The sequence below is a fragment of the Nerophis ophidion genome, linkage group LG17 (assembly GCF_033978795.1).
Source record: "Nerophis ophidion isolate RoL-2023_Sa linkage group LG17, RoL_Noph_v1.0, whole genome shotgun sequence".
NCBI lineage: Eukaryota > Metazoa > Chordata > Actinopteri > Syngnathiformes > Syngnathidae > Nerophis > Nerophis ophidion.
The window spans coordinates 28,107,896-28,133,523 of record NC_084627.1 but is presented as its reverse complement, the minus strand read 5'-3'; the positions used below and the strand labels follow the sequence as shown (position 1 = coordinate 28,133,523).

Sequence of the window (25,628 nt, the reverse complement as noted above, 5' to 3'; positions counted from 1 at the left end):
TATAAAAATATATGTAGTGTTCATCGTGTGAGGCAATGCAAATTAAACAAAAAAATAAAACAAAAAAAACGAATTGGTGCAGGTTATTGGGGACTGTTATTACTGACGGACAGGTGTCGCGGTGTGACTGCAGCCAGGCACGTAAGAAAACCCTTGTCTCTATGGCAACGTCTGTTGCTTTCACTCATTTGCCGCTTTTCCACTAATGCAGGGGTAGGCAACCCAGAACGGTGAAAGAGCAATTTTGGAGTCAAATAACACAACGCTGTCAAGCGCCATTCATATGAAACTCGCGGACTGTACTAACATTAAACTTTCATAGTAAGGTGGGGGCGGCAAAATAACGTCATAGCCCGCAGGCCAATTGCGGCCCGTGGGCCACATGTCTGAGACCACTGCTTTAGGTTGTTTTATAAATATCTTGGTTTGGTTTGATTTCAAATTTTCGTGATTAATGGGGTTTTGAAATGCACAAAAACAGATACAGGTAAGAAAAGTTGGTTTTGCATAATATGTCCCCTTTAAAGTATGTTATTATTTTCATTATCAAACATAATGAAATGTGCCATCAACTAAAATAATTGGTCCCAACAGTCTCCCATCTAGTTGGTTGCACTGCAGAGTATGCATTAGCATCTGTTTTATAACAACAACACAATACGTATGATAGAGCTATATTTACGTACGTTTTTGCTGTTTGCAGACCCAATTTAGGAAACATGTTGCTGTCTGAAAGTTTGCTGAAAAAAGAAACCTGGTATAAGAATAAAAAGTAAATTGCGTATATTTTGGTGATAGTTTATCTTTTTATACTTTACCTGGTACTATCAATGAGGTATTCTTTGGTCAAGTTGTAGTTTTCTGGGGTGATTTTCTTGTTGAGTACAATATCTGTCAGCAAAGCCTTGTAGCGCACAATCTAGGGGACAGAGTTAAGTATTCACAACTCTTCATTTTTTACACGTTATGTAACAGCTTAATTCTAAAATGAAATACATTCATTTTTGTCTTCATAATGACAATGTTGTTTTTTTAAACAGTTTGCAAATGTATTACAAAGGAAAAAACACATGTACTTACATATTAGATAGGCGCCAGCGCCCCCCGCAACCCAAAAAGGGAATAAGCGGTAGAAAAATGGATGGACTTACATATTCACAGCCTTTCCGCAATACTTTGTTGTTGCACCTTTGGCAGAAATTACAGCCTTGAATCTTTTTGAAAACGATGCCACACGTTTGGCACACCTATCGTTAAAATAAATGATAAATGGGTTGTACTTGTATAGCGCTTTTCTACCTTCAAGGTACTCAAAGCGCTTTGACACTACTTCCACATTTACCCATTCACACACTGATGGAGGGAGCTGCCATGCAAGGCGCCAACCAGCACCCATCAGGAGCAGGGGTGAAGTGTCTTGCTCAGGACACAACGGACGTGACGAGGTTGGTTCTAGGTGGGATTTGAACCAGTGACCCTCGGGTTGCGCACGGCCACTCTCCCACTGCGCCACGCCGTCCCGTTGAATAGTTTCACCAATTCCTTTTTGCAGCAAGCTGGCAAGCTCCATCAGGTTGGATGGGAAGCGTTAGTTTTAATCTAGGATGTCTCTGTACATTGCTGTATTCATCTTTTTCTCCATCCTGACTATTCTCCCAGTTCCTGCCCCTGAAAAACATCCCCACATCATGATGCTGCAACCACCATGCTTCATTGTAGGGATGGAATTGTTTCGGTGATAAGCAGTGCCTGGTTCCCTCTAAACATGATGCTTGGCACTCACGCCAAAGTGATCAATATTTCTCTCATCATACCTGTTTATTGTTTCTCATGGTCTGGCAGTCTTTCAGGTGTATTTTGGCAAACGTTCACTAAGAAATAACTTCTGTCTCGATACTATACCATACAAGTTTGAATAGTGGATTGTTGCAGAGATGGTTGTCCTTCTGTAAGGTTCCGTTCTCTCCACAGAGGAATGCTGTAACTCTGACAGACTGGCCTCCCGGACTAAACTAAGATGAATGCAGCAATGTACAGAGATGCTTGTGGCATTATATTGAAAAAGGCTTGAGGCTGTAATTGCTGCCAAAGGTGCATCAGCGAAGCATTGAATACAAATTTTATATTGATAATACATTTGCAAAATAAAAAACATTTTCACATTGTCAATTATGGGGTATTACTGTGTGTAGATTTTAATAGACAAACATTTATGTATTCCTTTTCGTAATAAGGCTGTAACATGACAAAATGTGGAAAAAGTAAAGTGCTGTGAATACTTTCCGGAACCACTGTACATATTATTTTACTATCGGATAGCAGGAAAGCTTCTTGACTCCATACATACTTCTTGAGACTGTAAACTGTTGGTGCTGTAGAGCTGCTGGATGATGAGCTCACAATCCCGCAGGTTGGAAGCGTGCGGTGGCTGGGATGATGGATTGGTGTGAAGTTGTCGAGGCTGTGCCCCCGACGTACCTGAGCCACGTTTAGGTCTGAAGGGTCCTAGAGTTTCTCTGCAACCTCCCACACTACGTAACATAAGAATGTTAGTTAACATGAATGTATATTATTCATCTTATTGGATTGTGACACACTTAAAGGTCCCCTATTATGAAAATGTGACTGTAATATATGTCTCTAGTACCTGTTTATGAGCATAAAACGAGAAAAAAGATTATACTCTCCCAATTTTTTTTGATCCACTTTTGAGAGAAGGTGCTCAGAGCTTCTCTCAAAAGTTAATCTTTTCATGGCGGCATTAAGGGAAAAACATTTCTTTACTGAAATGATGAGGCCATCCCCTGCATGTATATGTTCCACAATTTTAGAGGAAAACTCTGTAAAAAATGGGGGGCAAGCATCTTGATTTGAAGCCTGAAGCGCTGCAAACTGTCAGTAAACTAGAGACATGGGAGTTTGATAGTATAGTTTTAATAACATAGCATATTGCTGTAAAAAAAAAAACTTTGCTCTGCAGCTCATGTAGCGATGCTGATGTTGCAAATGTTTGTGTCCTTCCGTCCAACTCCTTAAAGGGGCTGTTTGCAACTTGCCCAAATGCAAAAAATATAACAAGAACACCATGGGTGCTTATGTTACCAATAGTGGCATAACAGAACATACGTGTGTTAAAACGCTCTATATTTTTCACAATTACTAAGTTTGTGTAACAAATCTTTTTACCAGTCCAAATAAAATGATTGGTGTTTACGGCATGTAAAAAGTGCACAACAGGGCTTCTTGAAGCAGGACAAACGGCCTTAAAGGGGAACTGCATCATTTGGGGAATATTTTCTGTCGTTCACAATAATTATAAAAGACTTGAGGACGAATGGATTTTTGTAAGGCATTTAAATATTAACTTAACGTAAATAAAAGTCATTTTTCAGCGGAGCTAATGGGGGCTCCTCTAGCTCTCTGATCAAATCTAATAAAGAACCATTAAAAAAGCACCAACAATAGTCCATTTACATTTGACTTGAATATCAACCAAGTATTAGTGATATTGTTAAAACAAAGACAAACTATTTATAGCGGCGCCATGATCACTACTATGTGTCCCTATGTTTACAGTATTGAGTGGTCTGCTGGTTCCTCGCTTACTTGCTCCCTGTAAATGTGTTCTACATCATAACCCATGCATCTCACCACACAGAAGACGTTTGAATATGCATTTCGGCAAGTTGGTACACTTCGACAGCCATTTAGGACTTGGAAATTGCCTGAACGACACGAAAACATTCTTCACCTTAATGGAAATATATGAACATCCTATCAGTCGGCATCTTAATGATAGCAGACCTTGCACGGCAATTGATCTTTTACTATGTTTGTTGGCTCTCATGAAGTCGGCGGTGAGTAATAATCAGTGATGAAGAAAAGAAAAAGCGAACGTGATGCGTTTCTGAAATCAATGCGCTGCATATGCTTAAAATGATATAAGTACCTAAATATTAAATGTTGTTATAAATGTGCCTGGTATTACATTACATTTATACTTACATCAAGCCTATTAAACTGGCGGCCCGCCAAAGCCTTTCAGTTAGCCCACTGAACACCCAAATAGGCATGATGAAACCATTCAAACTAGAGTTGATCGTATATGCAGTACTCCCACCACCCAGTAGAGGACAACAATAAGCCTAATGTGTCACAGTGAAGGAGTATTGTACTCATTCAACCCTGAAAAAAATCATAATAAATAGCGAGAATGAAACTTTTAACAACGACTGGACAACAAAGTATGAATGTTCTACCCCAAGCAAGTGATTGAGTCATTGTTTTCTGGCAGGCCTTTTACACATTGATCCGGACAAGCAGCAACAATGGTAGAAATCCCAGCGTGTGACTTCATCACGAAACTTGGTCAAACATTTATAAGTAGATATAATTTCTGCATAAAGATGTTCACTGTATTTTGTATTGAAATTGCTGACTTTGTGATATCTTTTGTATTCATAGTCGTGTTGTTTTGTGTCCAAGAGTAATGATCAAAGTTCCTTTTTTAATACATTTAGTGCTAAATTTGACCAGCAGAGGGCAACAACGCTAATAGTGATAAGTCACATACAATGTTTAGTGTGTGAATGTTCTGTATAAACATTCGTAGTTTATTGTGTGAATATATTAACGCTAAACCTATTTTATTGGTCTAAAAAACACAACCAACATTATTTATGTGAAATACACAATGGAAATTGTAATTTCATTGTGTTTATTTTATGTTTATATTATCAGTCTTACAAACCTAAATGAAGGAAGTTGTGTAAATAAATAAAACTAAGCAGGAAAATAATTCAAAAGTAGAAACACCAATCCTCGACAAAACCTGGAGCTTCTTTTTCTTCACAGTGTTAACTAGCTGCAGACGCTGGAAACGAGTAGTGGGGCAGAATAATGCATTTATTGACAGTGCAGAGTGAAAGCCGATGTGTTTACTGTGTAATTAAGTAAACAAAGTCTCAAAGAACGATGACCTGCGAAGGAACTTTCAAACGAAACATCCACATTTCGATGTTGGGCCCCTGAGCCCTCGGGCTCTCTTCATTATGACATAAATAGCCCTGACTTACATCATGTATATTAAACCTCAATGGAGGTATTTGGATGTTTTTAAGGGGGTGTTCTCCGTAGGGCATTTTTAAGCTGTCTAAAGAAATTCCATTATCCAGGCTGAATTTCAGCTTGCACTAAGGTAATCAAAAGTATCAATATTTCAATACCAAGTCAATACCTACACGCAAAAACCAGATGACACAATGTCGAATATTTCCAAAAAGAATTTGAAATGTGGACTCGTCAGACCACAGAACACTTTTCCACTTTGCATCAGTCCATCTTAGATGATCTCGGGCCCAGAGAAGCCGGCATTTTTTCAAGATGTTGTTGATAAACGGCTTTCGCTTTGCATAGTGGAGCTTTAACTTGCACTTACAGATGTAACGACGAACTGTATTTAGTGAAAGTGGTTTTCTGAAGTGTTCCTGAGCCCATGTGGTGATATCCTTGAGAGATTGATGCGGTTTTTGATACAGTGCCGTCTGAGGGATCGAACGTCACGGTCATTCAATGTTGGTTTCCGGCCATGCCGCTTACGTGGAGTGATTTCTCCAGATTCTCTGAACCTTTTGATGATATTATGGACCGTAGATGGTGAAATCCCTAAATTTCTTGCAATTGCACTTTGAGAAACATTGTTCTTAAACTGTTTGACAATTTGCTCACGCAGTTGCGGACAAAGGGGTGTACCTTGCCCCATCCTTTCTTGTGAAAGACTGAGCATTTTTTGGGAAGCTGTTTTTATACCCAATCATGGCACCCACCTGTTCCACAATTAGCCTGCACAGCTGTGGGATGTTCCAAATAAATGTTTGATGAGCATTCCTCAATTAAATCAGTATTTATTGCTACCTTTCCCAACATTTTTGTCACGTGTTGCTGGCATCAAATTCTAAAGTTAATGATTTGCAAAAAAAAAAAAAAAATGTTTATCAGTTTGAACACCAAATATGTTTTTTTGGAGCATATTCAACTGAATATGGGTTGAAAAGGATTTGCAAATCATTGTATTCCATTTATATTTACATCTAACAATGGGGTTTGTATTTACAACCACATGTCACGCCACCAACATACTGAAAATATTAAGAAAAAAATCATGTAATTTAAGGCTACACTACTGCAGTTATTTAAATGTAAAATAGCTGACTATTGTTATTTATAAGCATATTTATAAACAAAGTATTGTTTATTTTGCTACACTGGGAGGGTGTTCTTTTTTTAATGTAATATCTTGGCAGCTAATACTGCAATTTCAATTCTATGCAAAAAGATGTTGAGGCACAGTGCTTTTGACAGTTTGTAACAGCTTTCAATATATTAGGGAATTTACAAGTACAAGGGTTCTTTTTCTTTTTCAAAATTCACCTTTGCATATGGTACTGTGAGGGTCCTTTTGCTTGAGTTTCTGTACCAAAACCAACGTGACTGTTTTTCTGACCTATAAAAACAAGAGCACATGTCATTTGTTACCTTAAAGCAGGGGTGTCAATTTTTTTAGGTCTACGTCAATGTTATGGCTGCCTACGGAGGGCTGCTTGTAACAGTGAATGATATATAAGTATAATTGTAAAGGGTTCGCCACATGATGGTATGACAGAATTGTCCATGCATTTGATCATATACAGGTGAAACTCAAACAAATACAATATTATGTAAAAGTCCATTCATTTCAGCAATCCAAATTTAAATGTAAAACTAATGTGTTATAAACCTATTTCATAAAAAGTGAAATATGCAGGCTTGTATTTATCATTTTGATGATCCAAATACATAGATTTTTAAAACCCAACTTTTTCAGAAATGTTCAATTGAGGTTTTTATTAGCGAAAAGCAATTACTGTCATAATTATTTCAAAACAAGTCTTGCGCTATCTTGAGTTTCATGTTATGAGGCTACATTGGGGAAGGTATTCATATGGCCCCTTTCCTGGGTGGACCTCACATGACAGGAATGTGGAGGTTAATCATTTTGCAATATAGTCTGCTGAAAATGATGGAAAGCGCCACTCTAAATAACAACTGACGCTGTGGCCAAAGTGGGAATTGCCACAAAACTATTTTTAAGAAATTGAACACTCTACTGCCGTCTAGCGACTAATGTGGATATTTTACCACCCCAACTAGTCGCGTTTAATGTGTCAGGTAAACCGTGACGAATGGAGCCATATAAATCTCCTTCCTACTATAAGTCATATATTAGTTTCACCTTGTAAATCTAATTGCTGGTATAAACAAACCCCTGCACTATAATCTAATTGTTTTGAGCTTCACTTGTATTTTTTACATACACAGACACGAAATTGTAGATTTTGCTATCTGAAACTAGCAGTTCAGTCACCAAAATTGTACTCCAAAATTTACGGTGCTTTTTACAGCATCTCACTGTAAATAGAAAATTGCTACTACTGTTTTTTTTACAATAAAATTATGGCAATTAAACTGATATTTTTTACCGTAAAATCTATTGACTTTTTTTTTACAGTGTGATAAACAAATTGCATTCAAATGAAGTCAATATTTAAGTCAATACTTTTTTATTTTTATTTTAACAATTTTTTTTGTAATGTATGATAACATTGTATTTCTCACATATTAAAAAAACAAAACTGAAGTTTAAAAGATAGGCAGTACATGTGTTTTTTTCTGTCCCAACAGAAAGAACAAATACATTGAGTCACAGGCAATTACAGTGTCTGTTAGTTCGGGTGAGGACTCAGTTAAGCTAGAACTAACCAGAACTAATCAGCGCCAGGCTGGAAAATCCCTGCACACATAGCATTTCTCCTAGAACAATGCACTCACATAATGTTTTTTCTGTAATGACTGTGTCAGAGGTAGACATGCATTCAACTGAGGTGGCAAATTATGACGCGTTCAGTGTATCGCAGCACCAAACAAACAATCTGAAGATTCCCGTCATATCAATTCCTATATATGGTCGAAATGATTTAAGGCGTACTACGCAAAATAAACATAACGTGAATAATATCACCACTACGGATAACTAACAAAAAATCCTCAAAACAGCCAATAATATGGCCTTTTCAAACATAATAATTGTCTCCCAAAACCTAATTAGTTAATGAGATCATTAGAGACAACAATCTTAATGTCATTGGTCTCAGCGAAACCTGGCTCGAACCAGACAATTTTTTTCTCGCTTAACGAGGCATCTCCTCCTAACTATACAAATGCCCATATTGCCCGTCCCCCTTAAAAGGTGTGTGCGCGTGTGTGTGTGTGTGTGTGTGTGTGTGTGTGTGTGTGTGTGTGTGTGAGGGGAGTCGCACTAATATACAATGAAAACCTTGCCCTTACCCCTATCCTAAGTAATAATTACAAATAATTTGAGGTGCCTACTATGAGGTCTGTCACACCGCTGCTTCTCTACCTGGCTGTTATCTACGGCCCCTCTGGGCACTATTTAGACTTTATCAGTGAATTCTCCGAGTTTGTCGCTGATCTAGTGACGCACGGCGACAATGTAATTATAATGGAGAACTTTAATATTAATATGAATACCCCATCAGACCCTCAGTGCGTGGCGCTCCAGACTATAATTGATAGCTGTGGCCTTACACAAATAATAAATGAACCCACGCATCGCAAAGGTAATACGATAGACCTAGTGCTTGTCCAGGGTGTCACCACCACATATGATACACTTATCACTTTCCTCTGGCAGTGTTCCCCTAGCATTCAAAAAAGTGGTTATTCATCCTCTGCTCAAAAGACCTAACCCGTGATTCTGACCTCATGGTAAACTACCGGCCGGTATTCCACCTTCCCTTCCCTTTATTTTGAAAATCCTCGAAAAAATAGTTGCATAGCAGCTAAATGAACACTTAGCATTTAATAATCTCTGGGAACCCTTTTAGTTCGATTTGAGGGCAAATCACTCCACAGAGACAGCCCTCGCAAAAATGAATAATGATCTATTGCTAACGATGGATGCTGATGCGTCATCCATGTTGCCGCTACTTGAGCTTAGCGCTGTTGTCGATACCGTCGATCATAATATTTTATTACAGCGTATCAAAACACGTATTGGTATGTCAGATTTAGTCTTTCTTTGGTTCAACACCTCTTACTGACATGATGCAGTGCGTTTCCCGTAATAACAACGTGACCTCTGAGTATGTTACGGTAACGTGCAGGGTTCCACAGGGTTCGGTTCTTGGCCCTGCACTCTACAGCATCTACATGCTGCCGCTAGGTGACATCATACGCAAATACGGTGTTAGCTTTCACTGTTGTGCTGATGACACCCAACTCTACATGCCCCTAAAGCTGACTCACATCTGCGGTCCCCTCCAAGGTTTCTCATTTTAATCCCGTTTGGTTGAGTTTTTTCTTGCCCTGATGTGGGATCTGAGCCTAGGATGTTGTTGTGGCTTATGCAGCCCTTGGAGGCACTTGTGATTTAGAGCTATTTAAATAAACTTTGATTGATTGATTAAGTACTTTACTGACACATTATTTCCAGCAACTGGCGGCTGCAGTGAAGGCCTAGAGGAATTATGGGTAGATATTTTTAGTAATTATCTAATATTCAGGGTTGTCTTATGTTTGGGTCAATATAGTAATGGACACCTGGACATAAAGGTTAAGACTATTTTTGTGATACGTCATTAATTAGAAACCCAAAGTGTTCTTTGCAAACACGTCTAAAGTTTTGCGTTTGCCGTGTAAACGTTCATCTTACCTTTTTTATTTGACTTGGGAGCGTCCATGATCATCTTATATTTCAACTCTGCAACATCCACAAGGAAAGAGGGACATCAGGCGTTCATTGTGGAGAAGAAAGAAGCCTGTTAAGTAAACGGACACCAGACCCAATGTGCACCTCCAACATAGTTTTGCAATGCAGCCAACAAACCCTGATTAAATGTCTTGCTTTGCATTAGAAATATGTGTAGTCACTCATGTGTCAGAGGTTGGTAAAAATGTTACATTAAAAATTACAGACATGAACTCATCATTGGATATAAGAAAAGTTTGATTCTAATGAAACCTTCGGCTTTTAATCAGAAAGTACTTGATAAGGGACTTCCGGACCTTTACCTTTGCTTTGCAGAGAAGCAATGACAGGCAGTTTCCCCCTGGTGCTTTTATTTTGAAGCTTAATTTAGAATAAACAGGAAAACTAGGGTGTGCTGAAAAAAAAATTCAGTCACACTTTTCTAGCAGATATTTCTCACATTTAACTTACTTTTCTCACATTAATGGAATTTTAATGTGAACTAAAATGTGATGAAAATTAGCTAAATGGAGGAAAAGTGAGTTAGATGTGAGGAAAATATTTTAGAAAAGTGTGAATAGAAATACATAGAAGTCACGTAGTGCACGAGCCGAAATGTATAGCTAACAAAATGGTAAATAGCTACTATTTACCATTTTGTTAGTTACTAACAAAATGCTAAATAGTGACTAACAAAATGATAAATAGATACTAACAAAATGGTAAATAGTAACCAACAAAATGGTAAATAGGTAAATAGTAAAATGGTAAATAGTAACGAAATGCTAAACAGTAACTAACAAAATGCTAAATAGTAACGAACAAAATGGTAAATAGCTGGGATGTGCGATAATGGCTTTTTTGCCGATATTCGAAATTCTGATATTGTCCAACCTTTAATTACCAATACCGATATCAATCGCTTCCGATATATACAGTCGTGGAATTAACACATGATAATGCCTAATTTTGTTGTGATGCCCCGCTGGATGCATTAAACAATGTAACAAGGTTTTCCAAAATAAATCAACTCAAATTATGGAAAAAAAGGCCAATATAGCACTGCCATATTTATCATTGAAGTCACAAAGTGCATTTTTTTAACATGCCTCAAAACAGCAGCTTGGAATTGGGACATGCTCTCTCTGAGAGAGCATGAGGAGGTTGAGGTGGGCGGGGTTGAGGTGTGTGTGGTGGGGGTAGCAGTGGTGTATATTGTAGCGTCCCCGGAAGAGTTAGAGCTGCAGTGCTGCAAGGGATTCCGGGTTTTTGTTCTGTTTATGTTGGGTTACAGTGCGGATGTTAAAATTAAAGTTAAAGTACCAATGATTGTCACACACATACTACATACGGCGACATTATTTCCTGCATTCGACCCATCACCCTTGATCACCCCCTGGGAGGTGAGGGGAGAACTGGGCAGCAGTGGTGCCCCTTAATGCTGAGTGCCAAGCAGGGAGGTAATGGGTTATAGTCTTTGGTATGACTCGGCCGGGATTTGAACTCCCGACCTACCGATCTCAGGGCGGACACTCTAACCACTAGGCCACTGAGTAGGTATGCATATTTGTAACAGTGTTAAAGGCCTACTGAAATTAGATTTTCTTATTTAAACGGGGATAGCAGGTCCATTCTATGTGTCATACTTGATCATTTCGCGATATTGCCTTATTTTTGCTGAAAGGATTTAGTAGAGAACATCCACGATAAAGTTCACAAATTTCGGTACTAAGAGAAATGCCCTGCCTCTACCGGAAGTCGCAGACGGTGACGTCACAAGTGTGGGAGTTCCTCACATATTCACATTGATTTTAATGGGAGCCTCAAAAAAAAAGTGCTATTCGGACCGAGAAAACGACAATTTTCCCATTAATTTGAGCGAGGATGAAAGATTTGTGTTTGAGGATATTGATAGCGACGGACTAGAAAAAAATAAAATAAATAAATAAGTTAAAAAAAAACGTGATTGCATTGGGACAGATTCCGATGTTTTGAAGACACATTTACTAGGTTAATTCTGGGAAATCCTTTATCTTTCTATTGTGTTGCTAGTGTTTTAGTGAGTTAAATAGTACCTGATATTCAGAGGTGTGTCCCCACGGGTGTCTTGACGCGCAGTGTCTCAGGGAAGTCGACGGCAGCTATGGATGGCACAAGCTCAGCTTTTCTCCGGTAAGAAGCGACTTTTTACCACAATTTTCTCACCGAAACCTACCGGTTGACATGTAGTCGAGATCCATGTTCGCTTGACCGCTCTGTTCCATAGTAAAGTTTCACCTCCAGGAATTTTAAACAAGGAATCACCGTGTGTTTGTGTGGCTTAAAGATTAAAGCTTCCCAACTCCATCTTTCTACTGTGACTTCTCCAATATTAATTGAACAAATTGCAAAAGATTCAGCAACACAGATCTCCAAAATACTGTGTAATTATGCCGTTAAAGCAGATGACTTTTAGCTTTGTGTTTGTGCAGCGCTCATACTTCCTAAAAACCTGTGACGTCATGCGTACACGTCATCATTACACAACGTTTCCAAGACGAAACTTCCGGGAAATTTAAAATTGTAGTTTAGTAAACTAAAAAGGCCGTATTGGCATGTGTTGCAATGTTAATATTTCATAATTGATATATAAACTATCAGACTGCGTGGTGGGTAGTGTTGGGTTTCAGTAGGCCTTTAAAGTTGTTTATACTGCCACCCTCAGTGTGACCTGTATGGCTGTTGACAAATTAGACATTGCATTCACTTGTGTGTGTGTGAAAAGCCGTAGATATTATGTGATTGGGCGCTGTACTTCTCCCTACGTCCGTGTACACAGTGTCGTTTTAAAAATTCATATATTTTACTTTTTGAAACCGATGATGATAATTTTGAAACCGATACCGATAAATCCCGATATTACATTTTGAAGCATTCACCGGCCGATATTATCGGACATCTCTAGACTAAATAGTAAAGGAGCTGCTCACCTTTGTTCTCCCTTCGAAGATATTCCACTTCTTCGTGAAGTTTAGCCAGAGTTTGCTTGTGTTGTTGCTGTAAAAACTCAATGTTCTTCTGGAGTGACGCGACGCGGCGGTTTGCGTCGCCGTGACCAGCAGCTGCTGTCGCGGTCTTAGGCCCTCCTCTGTCTCCCTGCGGGGCGACATGCAGCGGCTGCAGTCGATTCGCCGGTAAACGTCGAGGCGGGCACGGCATTCCGAGACGCCCGACTCGGCTCCACTGTGGCAGGTGGCGTGCCGGCAGGGGGTTATTGCTGGACATATCCAGCTAGCATTAGCATTAGCCCCTTGTTGTTAGCAAAGTAGCGACAACTTGGGAAGCTCACTTAATTCAGCAACATTTGAGGATTATGTGTTGTATACAAATAATTAGGCATTGTTATTACAATAATCGTCTATAATTGTCCGTCGTCTAAAAACAGCTATAAAGCTCCATAAAAGGTGTCCGACAACTTAAAACAGACCTCCGTCCAGACGCCAGGTTACTATGGCGACAGTACACTTCGACTCACGCCGCATTCAATGGACCTCGGATTCACAATGACTCCTCTTTTACGTAATTAAAGAACACGCGTACTGTTAACGACACAAATGTGAAATGTGTTTGAGTGTTCACGGTATTTATACATGAAACACGTCAGCAACACGTGCATACGGATATATGGCATCTTTAGTGTAAACATTCACATACTTTGTGACTGGATACTCTGAAATTTCTTCTCAGACGTTGCGGAGTATCAGAATTTGACTGGAGGTGTCGTAGCTGCTTTCCATGAGAACTTGGACTCAGCACTACCCTTTCCCACCGACTTCCGTGAGCTTAATGTGTCCGGAAGTCAATACGATCACCTCCAATGAAATTACGTACATGTCATTAAAGCATTTTGAGATCCGCCCGATTGTAGCTGAGATAGGCGCCAGCGCCCCCCGTGACCCCGAAAGGGAATAAGCGGTAGAAAATGGATGGATGGAGATTCAATTAATGAGATTTTTAATTAATGGACAACGTTATTTTTCAAAGGCTATTTAATTACATTGTGTTCATTATTATTTCAAATTTGATATACCGTATTTCCTGGAATTGCCGCAGAGCATATAGTATGCGCCTGCCTTGAATAACTGCCGGGTCAAACTCGCTTCCCAAAATAATTAGCGCATGCTTAGTATTACCGCCTCGTCAAACTCGTGACGTCACAAGTGACACTTCCCCTGTCATCATTTTCAAAATGGAGGAAGCTGATTTCAATACCGGTAATTTGAAATTGCATAAAGGGAAGAAGATTAAGAGCTATTCAGTAGGATTTAAGGTCCAGGCTTACATCACACTCAAATTTGTACTGCATGACTTTGGTAACTGCCGGAGTGAGAAGAGGTTTTAAAATAATTAGCACATGCTTACTTTTACCGCATGCCTTTGGTAAGCGCAAGAGTGAGAAGAGGTTTTAAATTAATTAGCGCCCCGGCGGCAATTCAAGAAAATTCGGTATTCACATTTTGGTACACAATCCTAAAATAGTGCTCTATACGTGATTTAAACCGCCCTGGCAGGTTTAATTTGTTCCCAAATAGGAAGCCTGCCAGTCTGCCACTCATATTTATTCTCTAATAGAGTGATGTGGAAAACATTGCTCCCTATTAGGACGTTTATGCACTTTGTCAATCAACATGCCCGTGAGAAAAAATTGATTTCTATCATACAAATTAAATAAATACATTAGTGCAGATTATATCTATAAGAGAAAAAAACAGTATCACTGAAACAAATGACCGTTCCTTTAACTTTATTCATATTTCAACTAACAGTAAGGTTTATATTACACACAGGGACATTGAGATAGCGTCTTGTCATATAAGAGGACAACATGAAAATACCTTGCAGAAGGGTTTTCTTTGGGGAAAAAAAAGGAATATTAGATGGCATGGTACTGTTACCTCCACACCTACAGATCCATAAATACAGCGGCAGCAATAACTTAATTTACAGTTTCTAAATGCGATAGCAAACTTGAAAATGACAACATTCGGGTATGTTCTCACACATACAGACTCAAATCTACGGACACCTTGTGGAAAAGTTCCCCCCTTCACAATGCTTTGAACAGGGGCCATGAAGATGGCAGCAAGTCAGCATCCTGCTCAAGGACATACAGCAGAAAACACCACATGCCCAACTTCTACCACCCCCTCAGTTATTGCAATGCCTGCACACATTTTATTTATAGTGAACCCTGACTGAGATGATGATACTTGGGAAGTGACAAGTAGCAATGATTGTGGGGGAATTATAAAAAGTGACACATGCATGGGTTTTATTTCGTAAAGAGTTCATAGCCACTGTATACTGACTGAGCAGAATGAGAGGCGGGGCCTGCAAGATATGACATTAGGAATGTACAATTCAACCATTGGGCACATGCTCACGGGTAAAAAGGAAGTATAATTATATATTCAAGACTAAAGGCCTCAAAGCAAATACGCAAAGTAATTCTAAAACTAAAAAAAAAAAGCTTCCTTTCATTCTGCTCAACTAACAGTGCTACTACCATACTGGATCTCTGTAAACTATCTTTAGCCTTTTAAAACAGAAAAAGCTAAACGACAGTATTGTTAAGCAGAGTAGTATTAGGGATCAGAATGGGTTATCAGAGTTTGATGGAGAATTAAAGCCACACTGAGGAAAAAAAATTGTAACAACTGGAAATAGACGCAATTGTTAATTAGCCGCAGCATTACAACTTTTTTGTTAATAAATCCTTAATGTTTGAACAAACAATTAAAATTGATAGTAATAAAGTGAGGAGAGAAAAAAACTAAGTAGTCTTAATATAATAAAAGTTGTAATTCTGAGAGAAAGAAGTCGTACTATTACATGAAAAAAGTCTTATTACAAGAACAAGGTTGTAATGTAATGAAAAAAAAACTAATATTTCAAGAATAATGTCATGTTAAACACAAAGTTTTTGTATTGCAACAAAGACTGTAATGCTATGAGAACAATGTTGTGTTATTAGAAAAAAATTGTTAAATGTTAGGAAAATGAAGTGTGAAAAAGCAAAAAACAACGCTCAGACTGTCATTATATCACCAGAATGAAGTCTTAAAATGGTTAGAAAAAGGCAGTAATGTTACAAGAAATAACGTAATATTCAATGTCAGGTGTTAATATTACAACACAAACTGTAATGTTATGGGTACGAAGTTGGGTTACTATGAACAATTTTTGTAAATGTTACAAGGATTAAGTCATACAATTAAGAAAAAAACGCAACTGTCAAAAAAGTAAAAAATAGCAAGTACTAAATGTTATTATGAGAAAAATTCTGTAATGTTACAAGAACAATGCCATGGTAAATTTCAAATCGTGATAATACAACGCAAATTGTTAAGTCATAAAATGAAGACAAAAAACAACTTTCAGAGAATGTCGTTATATATAACCAGAATGAAGTATTAATTTTACGGGAGCAATTTTGCTGTCGTAATTTTACAAAAATAAATTTATAATAATAAAAGAAAAAAGACGTAACTTTAATAAGAGGATGATGTACCCTTACATACATGAAAAGTCTTAATATGAGAAAAAGTTGTAATGTTTCAAAGAGCCATAATATTACATCAAGTGGCAATATTAGAAGAATAATGTCACGGTCTCAAGAAAACTTAAGTCGTAATGTTAAAATAAATACAATTGTAATGTTAGGAGAATAAAGTTGTAATTTTATCCAGCAATTTTTAGGTCCCACACACATATGCAACAGACCGGCAGTAAAACAAAAAAACTATGGGGTTGCTAAAGAAAATGCTTGTGATCACTTTATTTATGTCATATTGTGAGAAAATTTAAAGGTCACAAGTAAGGAGTCGTCCTATTAAAATATAAATATATTGTACTATATGAGAAAAAAATATCACATTTTAGTCTTAATATTTTTTTTCCCCAATGTGGGCGTATGTTTTCAGTGGCTACTTGAGTGATGGTGCTGTGAGTCGACCCTACCCATGAAATCAAAATTAAGCCTGGTTTCTCTGCAGCGCTAACATCCGTTGTGCCGCAGTCGTCAGTCAAAGCCTCGAGCAACACACATGCTAACAGGCACACAATACTGTCCGCTTCTGAACACAGGCAACATTACACAGAACATAGATTTTTCCCACTGGCCCACATCTGAGGAGTTAAGAGTCTGCTTGGGATTTGACAAGAGAATCCAGATGAAATATCAAATTTTAGTACTCTAAATCAACACTTACAACAAAAAAAAATCAAGACAGAATCGTCAACAACTGACTAGTCTGATGCAAAACACAATAATTATTTTTTTAAACCCTCCTCACCATAAAGCTTTTTCATATTTTCCCAAAGGAAATGTTCTATGAGTTCACAGCAACCCTCTTGTTAATTGACACTCACGCACATGATACACAACACAGTAACTATGATACGACTGCACTCCATGTATGGCAGTGGAAATAGAACTCAGTCAAATAAAAGAAAAGAAAACAATACTTGACATGTGTAGCATGTTCCACTCTGTACAGTACTTCAACAGTGCAAAAACATTCATTCAGCAGCCTGAATCCTAGCGGACTAACATTCAGACTGATGTTGATGCGGCTCCTCTCTGTCCTATACATTCGCATTTTTGATTATACATGCTTTTATGCAGACATGATTGATAGATACAACGATGCAATGAAGAAACATGGAACCTCGGGAGGGGGGGACGACTAAGTACTGCACGCAGGATAACATCCTCTGTTTTTGGACCCACTTTTCCCCCTGTTAATGCCAACATCTCATGTGCCAGTCAGTCTCTCTTATTAAAAGTCCGTAAAGTGTAAATCTAAAATGAAACATATTATAAAAGTAGTCGCTTTTAGTTGTTTCTGCAACAAATCTAATAAGCGATTGTATGCGCCTCCAGTGGAAGCAATGTACACTGTAGCAAGCAAGTTCTAACTAGTCGAAGATACATATAAACACAGTAAGTGGTATAATGTGGACATACATTTGATGAGACTGACACCTGGCGAGTCCAACTTGCAGCCTTCTTCAACAGGTCTGCTGTACCTCCATACTGATGAATCGTGAAGTCCTCCATATTTTTGGCCGTAACTGCTCCTGCATGTGCCTCAACCTTCAACAACTGATACAAATGTTCCGATCCCTCAGATAGAGGGCTTCCTGTCCAAGATTAATGTATAGCTGAAGCTTGGGAATTCACCTTTGATGCCGGTAATTTGCTGATAGGTGACACCACATGCAGAGTTCTCACACGCAGAGCCCAGACTGCAAAGCTGTGAGGCGACGCTCAATACACTCTTTGCCTGCAAGGAGGAAGGAGCAGGGAAGAGGGTCAGCTGTGCTGCCACAGGCGGGGGACACTGCTGATGGACATCCACTTACATTTGCTAACACTGAGAATGTCTTCCTGTTCAGTGAGCAGCAGAGACAGTCCCTCCATTAACAGGAGGGCTTTGTGGTAGCGCTGAATGGATGCCTCCCCCTGGTGGAACATCTCATCCAGAGCAGCAGACTGAACCTGCAAAGTCATCACAATGCCTGCTTCAGGGATGTTTGTTTCATGAAACTTGAGGGACAATTTGTGCCATTCATTAGAAAATAACGTCTATATTGAACCAATAGAAGTTGACTTTTCCAGAAGATATTGTTTTTTTGTCTTTTTTATAAACACTTTACAACTACACAAAAATCAACACATTTTTTTTCGATTCAAACCATCCATCCATCTTCTTCCGCTTATCAGAGGTCGGTTCGCGGGGGCAGCAGTCTAAGCAGGGAAGCCCAGACTTCCCTCTCGCCAGCTACTTCGTCCAGCTCCTCCCGGGGGATCCCGAGGCGTTCCCAGGCCAGCCGGGAGAGATAGTCTTCCAAACGTGTCCTGGGTCTTCCCCGTGGCTTCCTACCGGTCGGACGTGCCTGAAACACCTCCCTAGGGAGACGTTCGGGTGGCATCCTAACCAGATGCCCAAACCACCTCATCTGGCTCCTCTCGATGTGGAGGAGCAGTGGCTTTACTTTGAGTTCCTCCCGGATGGCAGAGCTTCTCACCCTATCTCTAAGGGAGAGCCCCGCCACCCGGCGGAGGAAACTCATTTCGGCCACTTGTACCCGTGATCTTGTCCTTTCGGTCATGACCCAAAGCTCATGACCATAGGTGAGGATGGGAACGTAGATCGACCGGTAAATTGAGAGCTTTGCCTTCCGGCTCAGCTCCTTCTTCACCACAACGGATCGATACAGCGTCTGCATTACTGAAGACGCCGCACCGATCTGCCTGTCGATCTCACAATCCACTCTTCCCTCACTCGTGAACAAGACTCCGAGGTATCTTAACTCCTCCACTTGGGGCAAGATTTCCTTCCAACTCGGAGATGGCACTCCACCCTTTTCCGGGCGAGAATTATGGACTCGGACCTACAGGTGCTGATTCTCATCCCAGTCATTTCACACCCGGCTATGAATTGATCCAATGAGAGCTGATGATCTTGGCCAGATGAAGCCATCAGGACCACATCATCTGCAAATAGCAGAGATCTATCTAATCCCGCAACCACCAAACCAGATATCCTCAACGCCCTGACTACGCCTAGAAATTATGTCCTTAAAAGTTATGAACAGAATCTGTGACAAAGGGCAGCCTTGGCGTAGTCCAACCCTCACTGGAAACAGGTCCGACTTACTGCCGGCGATGCGGACCAAGCTCTGACACTGATCTTACAGGAAGCGGACCGCCACAATAAGACAGTCAGTTACCCCATACTCTCTGAGCACCCCCCACAGGACTTCCGGGGGTACACGGTCCAATGCCTTCTCCAAGTCCATAAAGCACACGTAGACTGGTTGGGCAAACTCCCATGCACCCTCAAGGACCCTGTCGAGAGTATAGAGCTGGTCCACAGTTCCACGACCAGGACGAACACCACACTGTTCCTCCTGAATCTGAGGTTCAACTATCCGGCGTAGCCTCCTCTCCAGTACACCTGAATAGACCTTACCGAGAAGGCTGAGTGTGATCCCATGATAGTTGGAACACACTCTCTGGTTCCCCTTCTTAAAGAGAGGAACCACATCCCCGGTCTGCCAATCCAGAGGTAACGCCCCCGATGTCCACGCGATGTTGCAGAGTCTTGTCAACCAAGACAGCCCCACAGCCTCCAGAGCCTTAAGAACTCCGGGCGGATCTCATCCACCCGCGGGGCCTTGCCACTGAGGAGCTTTTTAACTACCTCGGCAACCTCAGCCCCAGAAATAGGAGAGCCCACCACAGATTCCCCAGGCACTGCTTCCTCGTAGGAAGACGTGCTGGTAGGATTGAGGAGGTCTTCGAAGTATACCCTCCACCGATCCACAACATCCGCAGTCGAGGTCAGCAGAACACCATCCCCACCATAAACGGTGTTGACACTGCACTGCTTCCCTTTCCTGAGGCGGCGGATGGGGGTCCAGAATTTTTTCGAAGCTGTCCGGAAGTCATTTTCCATGGCTTCCCCAAACTCCTCCCAGGTCTGAGTTTTTGTCTCCGCGACCGCTGAAGCCGCACACCGCTTGGCCTGTCGGTAAATGCCTGCTGCCTCTGTAGTCCTATGAACCAAAAGAGCCCGATAGGACTCCCTCACCGTTGGTGTTCATCAGTGGGTTCTAGGGTTGCCGCCACGACAGGCACCAACTACCTTGCGGCCACAGCTCCAATCGGCCGCCTCGACAATAGAGGTACGGAACATCGTTCACTCGGACTCAATGTCCAGCGCCTACCTCGTGACATGTTCAAAGTTCTTCCGGAGGTGGGAATTGAAACTTTCTCTGACAGGAGACTCTGCCAGGCGTTCCCAGCAAACCCTCACAATGCGTTTGGGCCTGCCAGGTCTGTCCGGCATCCTCCCCCACCATCGCAGCCAACTCACCACCAGGTGGTGATCGGTAGAAAGCTCCGCCCCTCTCTTCACCCGGGTGTCCAAAACATGAGACCGCAAATCCGATGACACAACTACAAAGTCGATCATGGAACTGCGGCCTAGGGTGTCCTGGTGCCAAGTGCACATATGGACATCCTTATGTTTGAACATGGTGTTTGTTATGGACAATCTGTGACGAGCACAAAAGTCCAATAACAAAACACCACTCGGGTTCAGATCCGGGCAGCCATTCTTCCCAATCACGCCTCTCCAGGTTTCACTGTCATTGCCAACATGAGCATTGAAGTCCCCCAGTAGAACGAGGGACTCACCTGGGGGAGCACTCTCGAGTACTCCCTCGAGTAAATCCAAAAAGGGTGGGTACTCTGAGCTGCTGTTTGGCGCATAAGCGCATACAACAGTCAGGACCTGTCCCCCCACCCGAAGGTGGAGGGAAGCTACCCTCTCGTCCACTGGGTTGAACTCCAACGTGCTGAGCAACAAGAATTTCCACCCAAGCACGTCGCCTCTCACTGCCGGCAACGCCAGAGTGGAAGAGATTTCAGCCCATCGCAAGAGAACTGGTATCAAAGCCATTGCTGTGCATCGAAGTGACTCCGACTATATTTAACCGGAACTTCTCCACTTTGCGCACTAGCTCAGGCTCCTTCTCCCCCAGTGAGGTGACGTTCCACGTCCCAAGAGCTAGCTTCTGTAGCCGAGGATCGGACCGCCAAGTGCCCTGCCTTCAGCTGCCGCCTAGCTCACATTGCACCCGACCTCTATGGCCCCTGCTTTGGGTGGTGAACCCATTTGAGGGGGGACCCACGTTGCCTTTCGGGCTGTGCCCGGCCGGGCCCCATTGGAACAGGCCTGGCCACCAGGCGCTTGCCATCGTGCCCCACCTCCGGGCCTGGCTCCAGAGGGGGGCCCCGGTTACCCGCTTCCGGGCGAAGGAAATCTGGGTCCTTTGTGTGTTTTCTTCATAAGGTCTTCGATTCAAACCTTTTTAAAAATAAAATTTTTTGATTCTCAATTTAATAAATTAATGCAATTTCTTCCATTACAATTATATTATGGACTACTGGTGCTCAATTTTTACAATGGTCCTTCAGGTAACGCTGCCATTTCCCATTCAAAGCATGCGGCATAATTTAACATCTTTGCTGTTGTCGGTAAAATAATATCAGAAACACTAAATCAAAACATATCAGAGTATTAAGACACCCAGATCTGTTTCTGTGTCGTGTGAATGTTACTATGTTACGATAAAAGCGGTCATATTCTGCAAAATCTACTTTTCTTACTTGTTGGTAACTGTTTTTCTGTCCTGTTCAGTCCCTAAAATGTAAAATCAAACCATTATTCTCTATCCTCTTGTTGTGAGGCAGACTGACATGCATGAATGCTACAATCCTAGGCTGTTTACATTTCTAATACAAAGTTGCGTATAGGTCAAGCTTTTCTGTCAAAAGACTTGATATGCAACATGGCTGACGGGGTGGCGCCGCAGTCGAAGTAGGCTTGGCCTGGAGGAGGGTTTTGGCACGTGAATAACACGAAACACAAAACAGCACAATCTGAAGAGACAAGTCAGAGAGCAGCTTGAAGATTGTCTGTAAAACCAAATCTATGCAAAATTTAGACTAAGCACTAACCTTACATGTTATGTCGCTGTTCTAATAAAAAGCAGCTTAAGTTCTAACTTACCCTATTTTCTGGACTATAAACAGCTACTTTTTTCCAAAGCTTTGAACGCTGCAGCTTATACAATGGTGCGACTAATACATAGAATTTTCCTCACTAACGGCTACATTGTGGAATGCCAAGCAAATAGATCAAACAAAAAGGATTCACTTTAAGAAACTGTTCAAAATCTTAGTGTTTACAAAGTATAAGGAAGAAGAATCCTGATTAACATTTTATTGAAAAAGGAGAACATCTTATCAGTATTACAGGATGAATAAAGACATCAATGATTTTTGTGTTTTGTTTAATCAGCCGTTTTACTGCCGTGTAACAGGCACTCTGATTTCACAACGTGCCAGGATATATCTGCGGATCATAGTCCAGTGCGGCAAATATATTAAAGACATTTTTGTCTTCTAAAATTTAGTGGGTGTGGCTTATATAACGGTGTGGCTTACAGTCCGGAAAATACGGTATATCTTTCAGTAGACTGGATATCAGAAATCTGAAAACTACAACACTGATTAGTTGGAGACAGTCAAAGGGGGTATTGGTCTGGAGAATTTCGACATGTAAATAAGACCACCCACAAAAACAGCGCATTCTGAAGAGACAGTCAGAAAGCAGCTTGAAGATGGTTTGTAAAAAAATTGGCAACATTTTGGCCAAAAATCACCTCCTTTACATGTTATCTAGACCACCAGGAAGTGTTTTAAATGCAGGAAAACAAATGATAATATGACCCTTTTAAATTAAAGGCCAAAAGGGTTAAAATAGCAAATATTAAAAGTTTTTTCTTAATTTAAATTTAATACTCAAACATTGCCTCGTTAAAAAATATAAATATTCGTTATAGCTGTCAAATTTAACAAGTTAACACTTAATTGATTTAAAAAATATATCAAATTAATCATGTATCAAGTAGGCCTACAACTAACAATTATTTTGATAGTCAATTAGTCAACGAGTATTTTAACGATTATCCATCCATTCATCCATCCATTTTCTACCGCTTGTCCCGTTCGGGGTCGCGGTGGGTGCTGAAGCCTATATCAGCTGCATTCAGGCGGAAGGCGGGGTACACCCTGGACAAGTCGCCCTCTCATCACAGGGCCAACACAGATAGACAGACAATATTCACACTCACATTCACACACTAGGGACCATTTAGTGTTGCCAATCAACCTATCCCCAGGTGCATGTCTTTGGAGGTGGGAGGGGCCTATCCCCACGTGAATGTCTTTGGAAGTGGGAGGAAGCCGGAGTACCCGGAGGGAACCCACGCAGTCACGGGGAGAACATGCAAACTCCACACAGAAAGATCCCGAGCCCGGGATTAAACCCAAAACAAATCAGAACCTTCGTATAGTGAGGCACATGCACTAACCCCTGTTCCACCGTGCTTCCCTATTTTAACGATTAGTCAGATAAAAAAAAAACATATACATATTTAATGGCTCTAAGTTTACCATCGACTTCTAAATGCAGCTTAAGTTATTTTAGGCATGTGCTTACCAGCAACAAAGATGACTAATTAATTCGTTATTTTTACTGTTCCATTTAAAAGAAAGGACAGGCGAATTGCTAAAAAATAAAATACTAACCTTGTCTATGCATTTAAAAAAACTGTTAAAATAGCAGGAATGAAAACAAATAACAAAACACAAAATCTAACTTCCTCAAATAGTAAAGAAGCATTTTTTGATGTTTAAAAAGCTGCACACTGATATATTGACTTATGATTAACTCTTAGCAGTTTTAGAACGCTAATAAACTCAATGTGTAGAATTGTATCTTTGATACTTATTACTTACATAATAGATGTCTAATCTTATGATACCGCTGTTTTGGTTCCTGTCTGTCTGTCTTGCTCTCTGTGTGTGTGTGTGTGTGTGTGTGTGTGTGTGTGTGTGTGTGTGTGTGTGTGTGTGTGTGCGTGTGTCAGCGCAGTTAGCGTATTTTTTTGTGCGGCATTGTAAATGAACGCTGCTTTAAAAAGTACTTGAACTGATGTCGACAAGGTTTAAATGGCTGAGTTTGACTAAAACGATAGTTAAGTTATTTTTCACACAACATCGTCTCACACTTGTTAGCTAGCAAGCAAGCCATAAGGTAACACTCTTACAGAGATTGAGACTGCATCCTCTCTCCAAATGTCCGACATCATGCCTCCACTTTAAATGCTCGTGTATCACAGATGTATTGCCATAAAAACAAGGTTTGTTTTGCAAAATGAGCACGGTATTCATGTTTTAACAAGAATAAGAGGAAATATCCTTACACTTTACTTGTTATCACTGGCTATGTTTTTGCGAGTGGCTTTGGAACACAAATGATGATGTCACAACTATTGTCGACAAATATAATTGTCAGTGACTAATTTTATTGTCAACTACAAACCCCGTTTCCATATGAGTTGTGACATTTTTTTAGATGTAAATATAAACGGAATACAATGATTTGCAAATCCTTTTCAACCCATATCCGATTGAATGCACTACAAAGACAGGATATTTGATGTTCAAACTCATAAACTTTATTTTTTTTGCAAATAATAATTAACTTAGAATTTCACGGCTGCAACACGTGCCAAAGTAGTTGGGAAAGGGCATGTTCACTACTCTGTTACATCACCTTTTCTTTTAACAACACTCAATAAACGTTTGGGAACTGAGGAAAACAATTGTTGAAGCTTTGAAAGTGGAATTCTTTCCCATTCTTGTTTTATGTAGCGCTTCAGTCGTTCAACAGTCCGGGATCTCCGCTGTCGTACTTTATGCTTCATAATGCCCCACACATTTTTAATGGGAGACAAGTCTGGACTGCAGGCGGGCCAGGAGAGTACCCGCACTCTTTTACTACAAAGCCACGCTGTTGTAACACGTGGTTTGGCATTGTCTTGCTGAAATAAGCAGGGGCGTCCATGATAACGTTGCTTGGATGACAACATATGTTGCTCCAAAACCTGTATGGACCTTTCAGCATTAATGGTGCCTTCACAGTTATCGATGCCTTGGGCATTAATACACCCCCATACCATCACAGATGCTGGCTTTTGAACTTTGCACCTATAACAATCCGAATGGTTATTTTCCTCATTGTTCTGGAGGACACCGCGTCCTCTTTTTCCAAATATAAATTGAAATGTGGACTCGTCAGACCACAGAAAACTTTTCCACTTTGCATCAGTCCATCTTAGATGAGCTCGGGCTCAGCGA

At 40.5% G+C, this 25,628-nt stretch overlaps 2 protein-coding genes across 3 annotated transcripts in view; both read right to left on the bottom strand.

Annotated features, from left to right (window-relative positions):
- The window catches only part of LOC133536290 (coiled-coil domain-containing protein 74A-like), a 17,639-nt gene extending 3,187 nt beyond the window's left edge, over positions 1-14,452 (bottom strand). The window contains exons 1-7 of one of the 2 annotated variants that reach the window (XM_061876705.1): positions 13,499-14,452; positions 12,775-13,061; positions 9,770-9,817; positions 6,430-6,502; positions 2,348-2,531; positions 819-919; positions 687-740 (exon numbers count right to left, since the gene is read on the bottom strand). In XM_061876705.1, coding sequence (XP_061732689.1) covers positions 687-740; positions 819-919; positions 2,348-2,531; positions 6,430-6,502; positions 9,770-9,817; positions 12,775-13,003 — 689 coding nt within the window. In that variant the 5' untranslated portion in view covers positions 13,004-13,061; positions 13,499-14,452. The other variant, XM_061876703.1, reaches the window with a different exon arrangement.
- A 119-nt stretch (positions 14,453-14,571) lies between these two features.
- ulk1b (unc-51 like autophagy activating kinase 1) overlaps positions 14,572-25,628 on the bottom strand; it is a 69,776-nt gene continuing 58,719 nt past the window's right edge. The window contains exons 26-27 of the mRNA XM_061876702.1: positions 18,212-18,347; positions 14,572-18,132 (exon numbers count right to left, since the gene is read on the bottom strand). Of these exons, the coding sequence (XP_061732686.1) occupies positions 18,077-18,132; positions 18,212-18,347 (192 nt within the window). The 3' untranslated portion in view covers positions 14,572-18,076. The remainder of the gene's footprint in view (positions 18,133-18,211; positions 18,348-25,628) is intronic.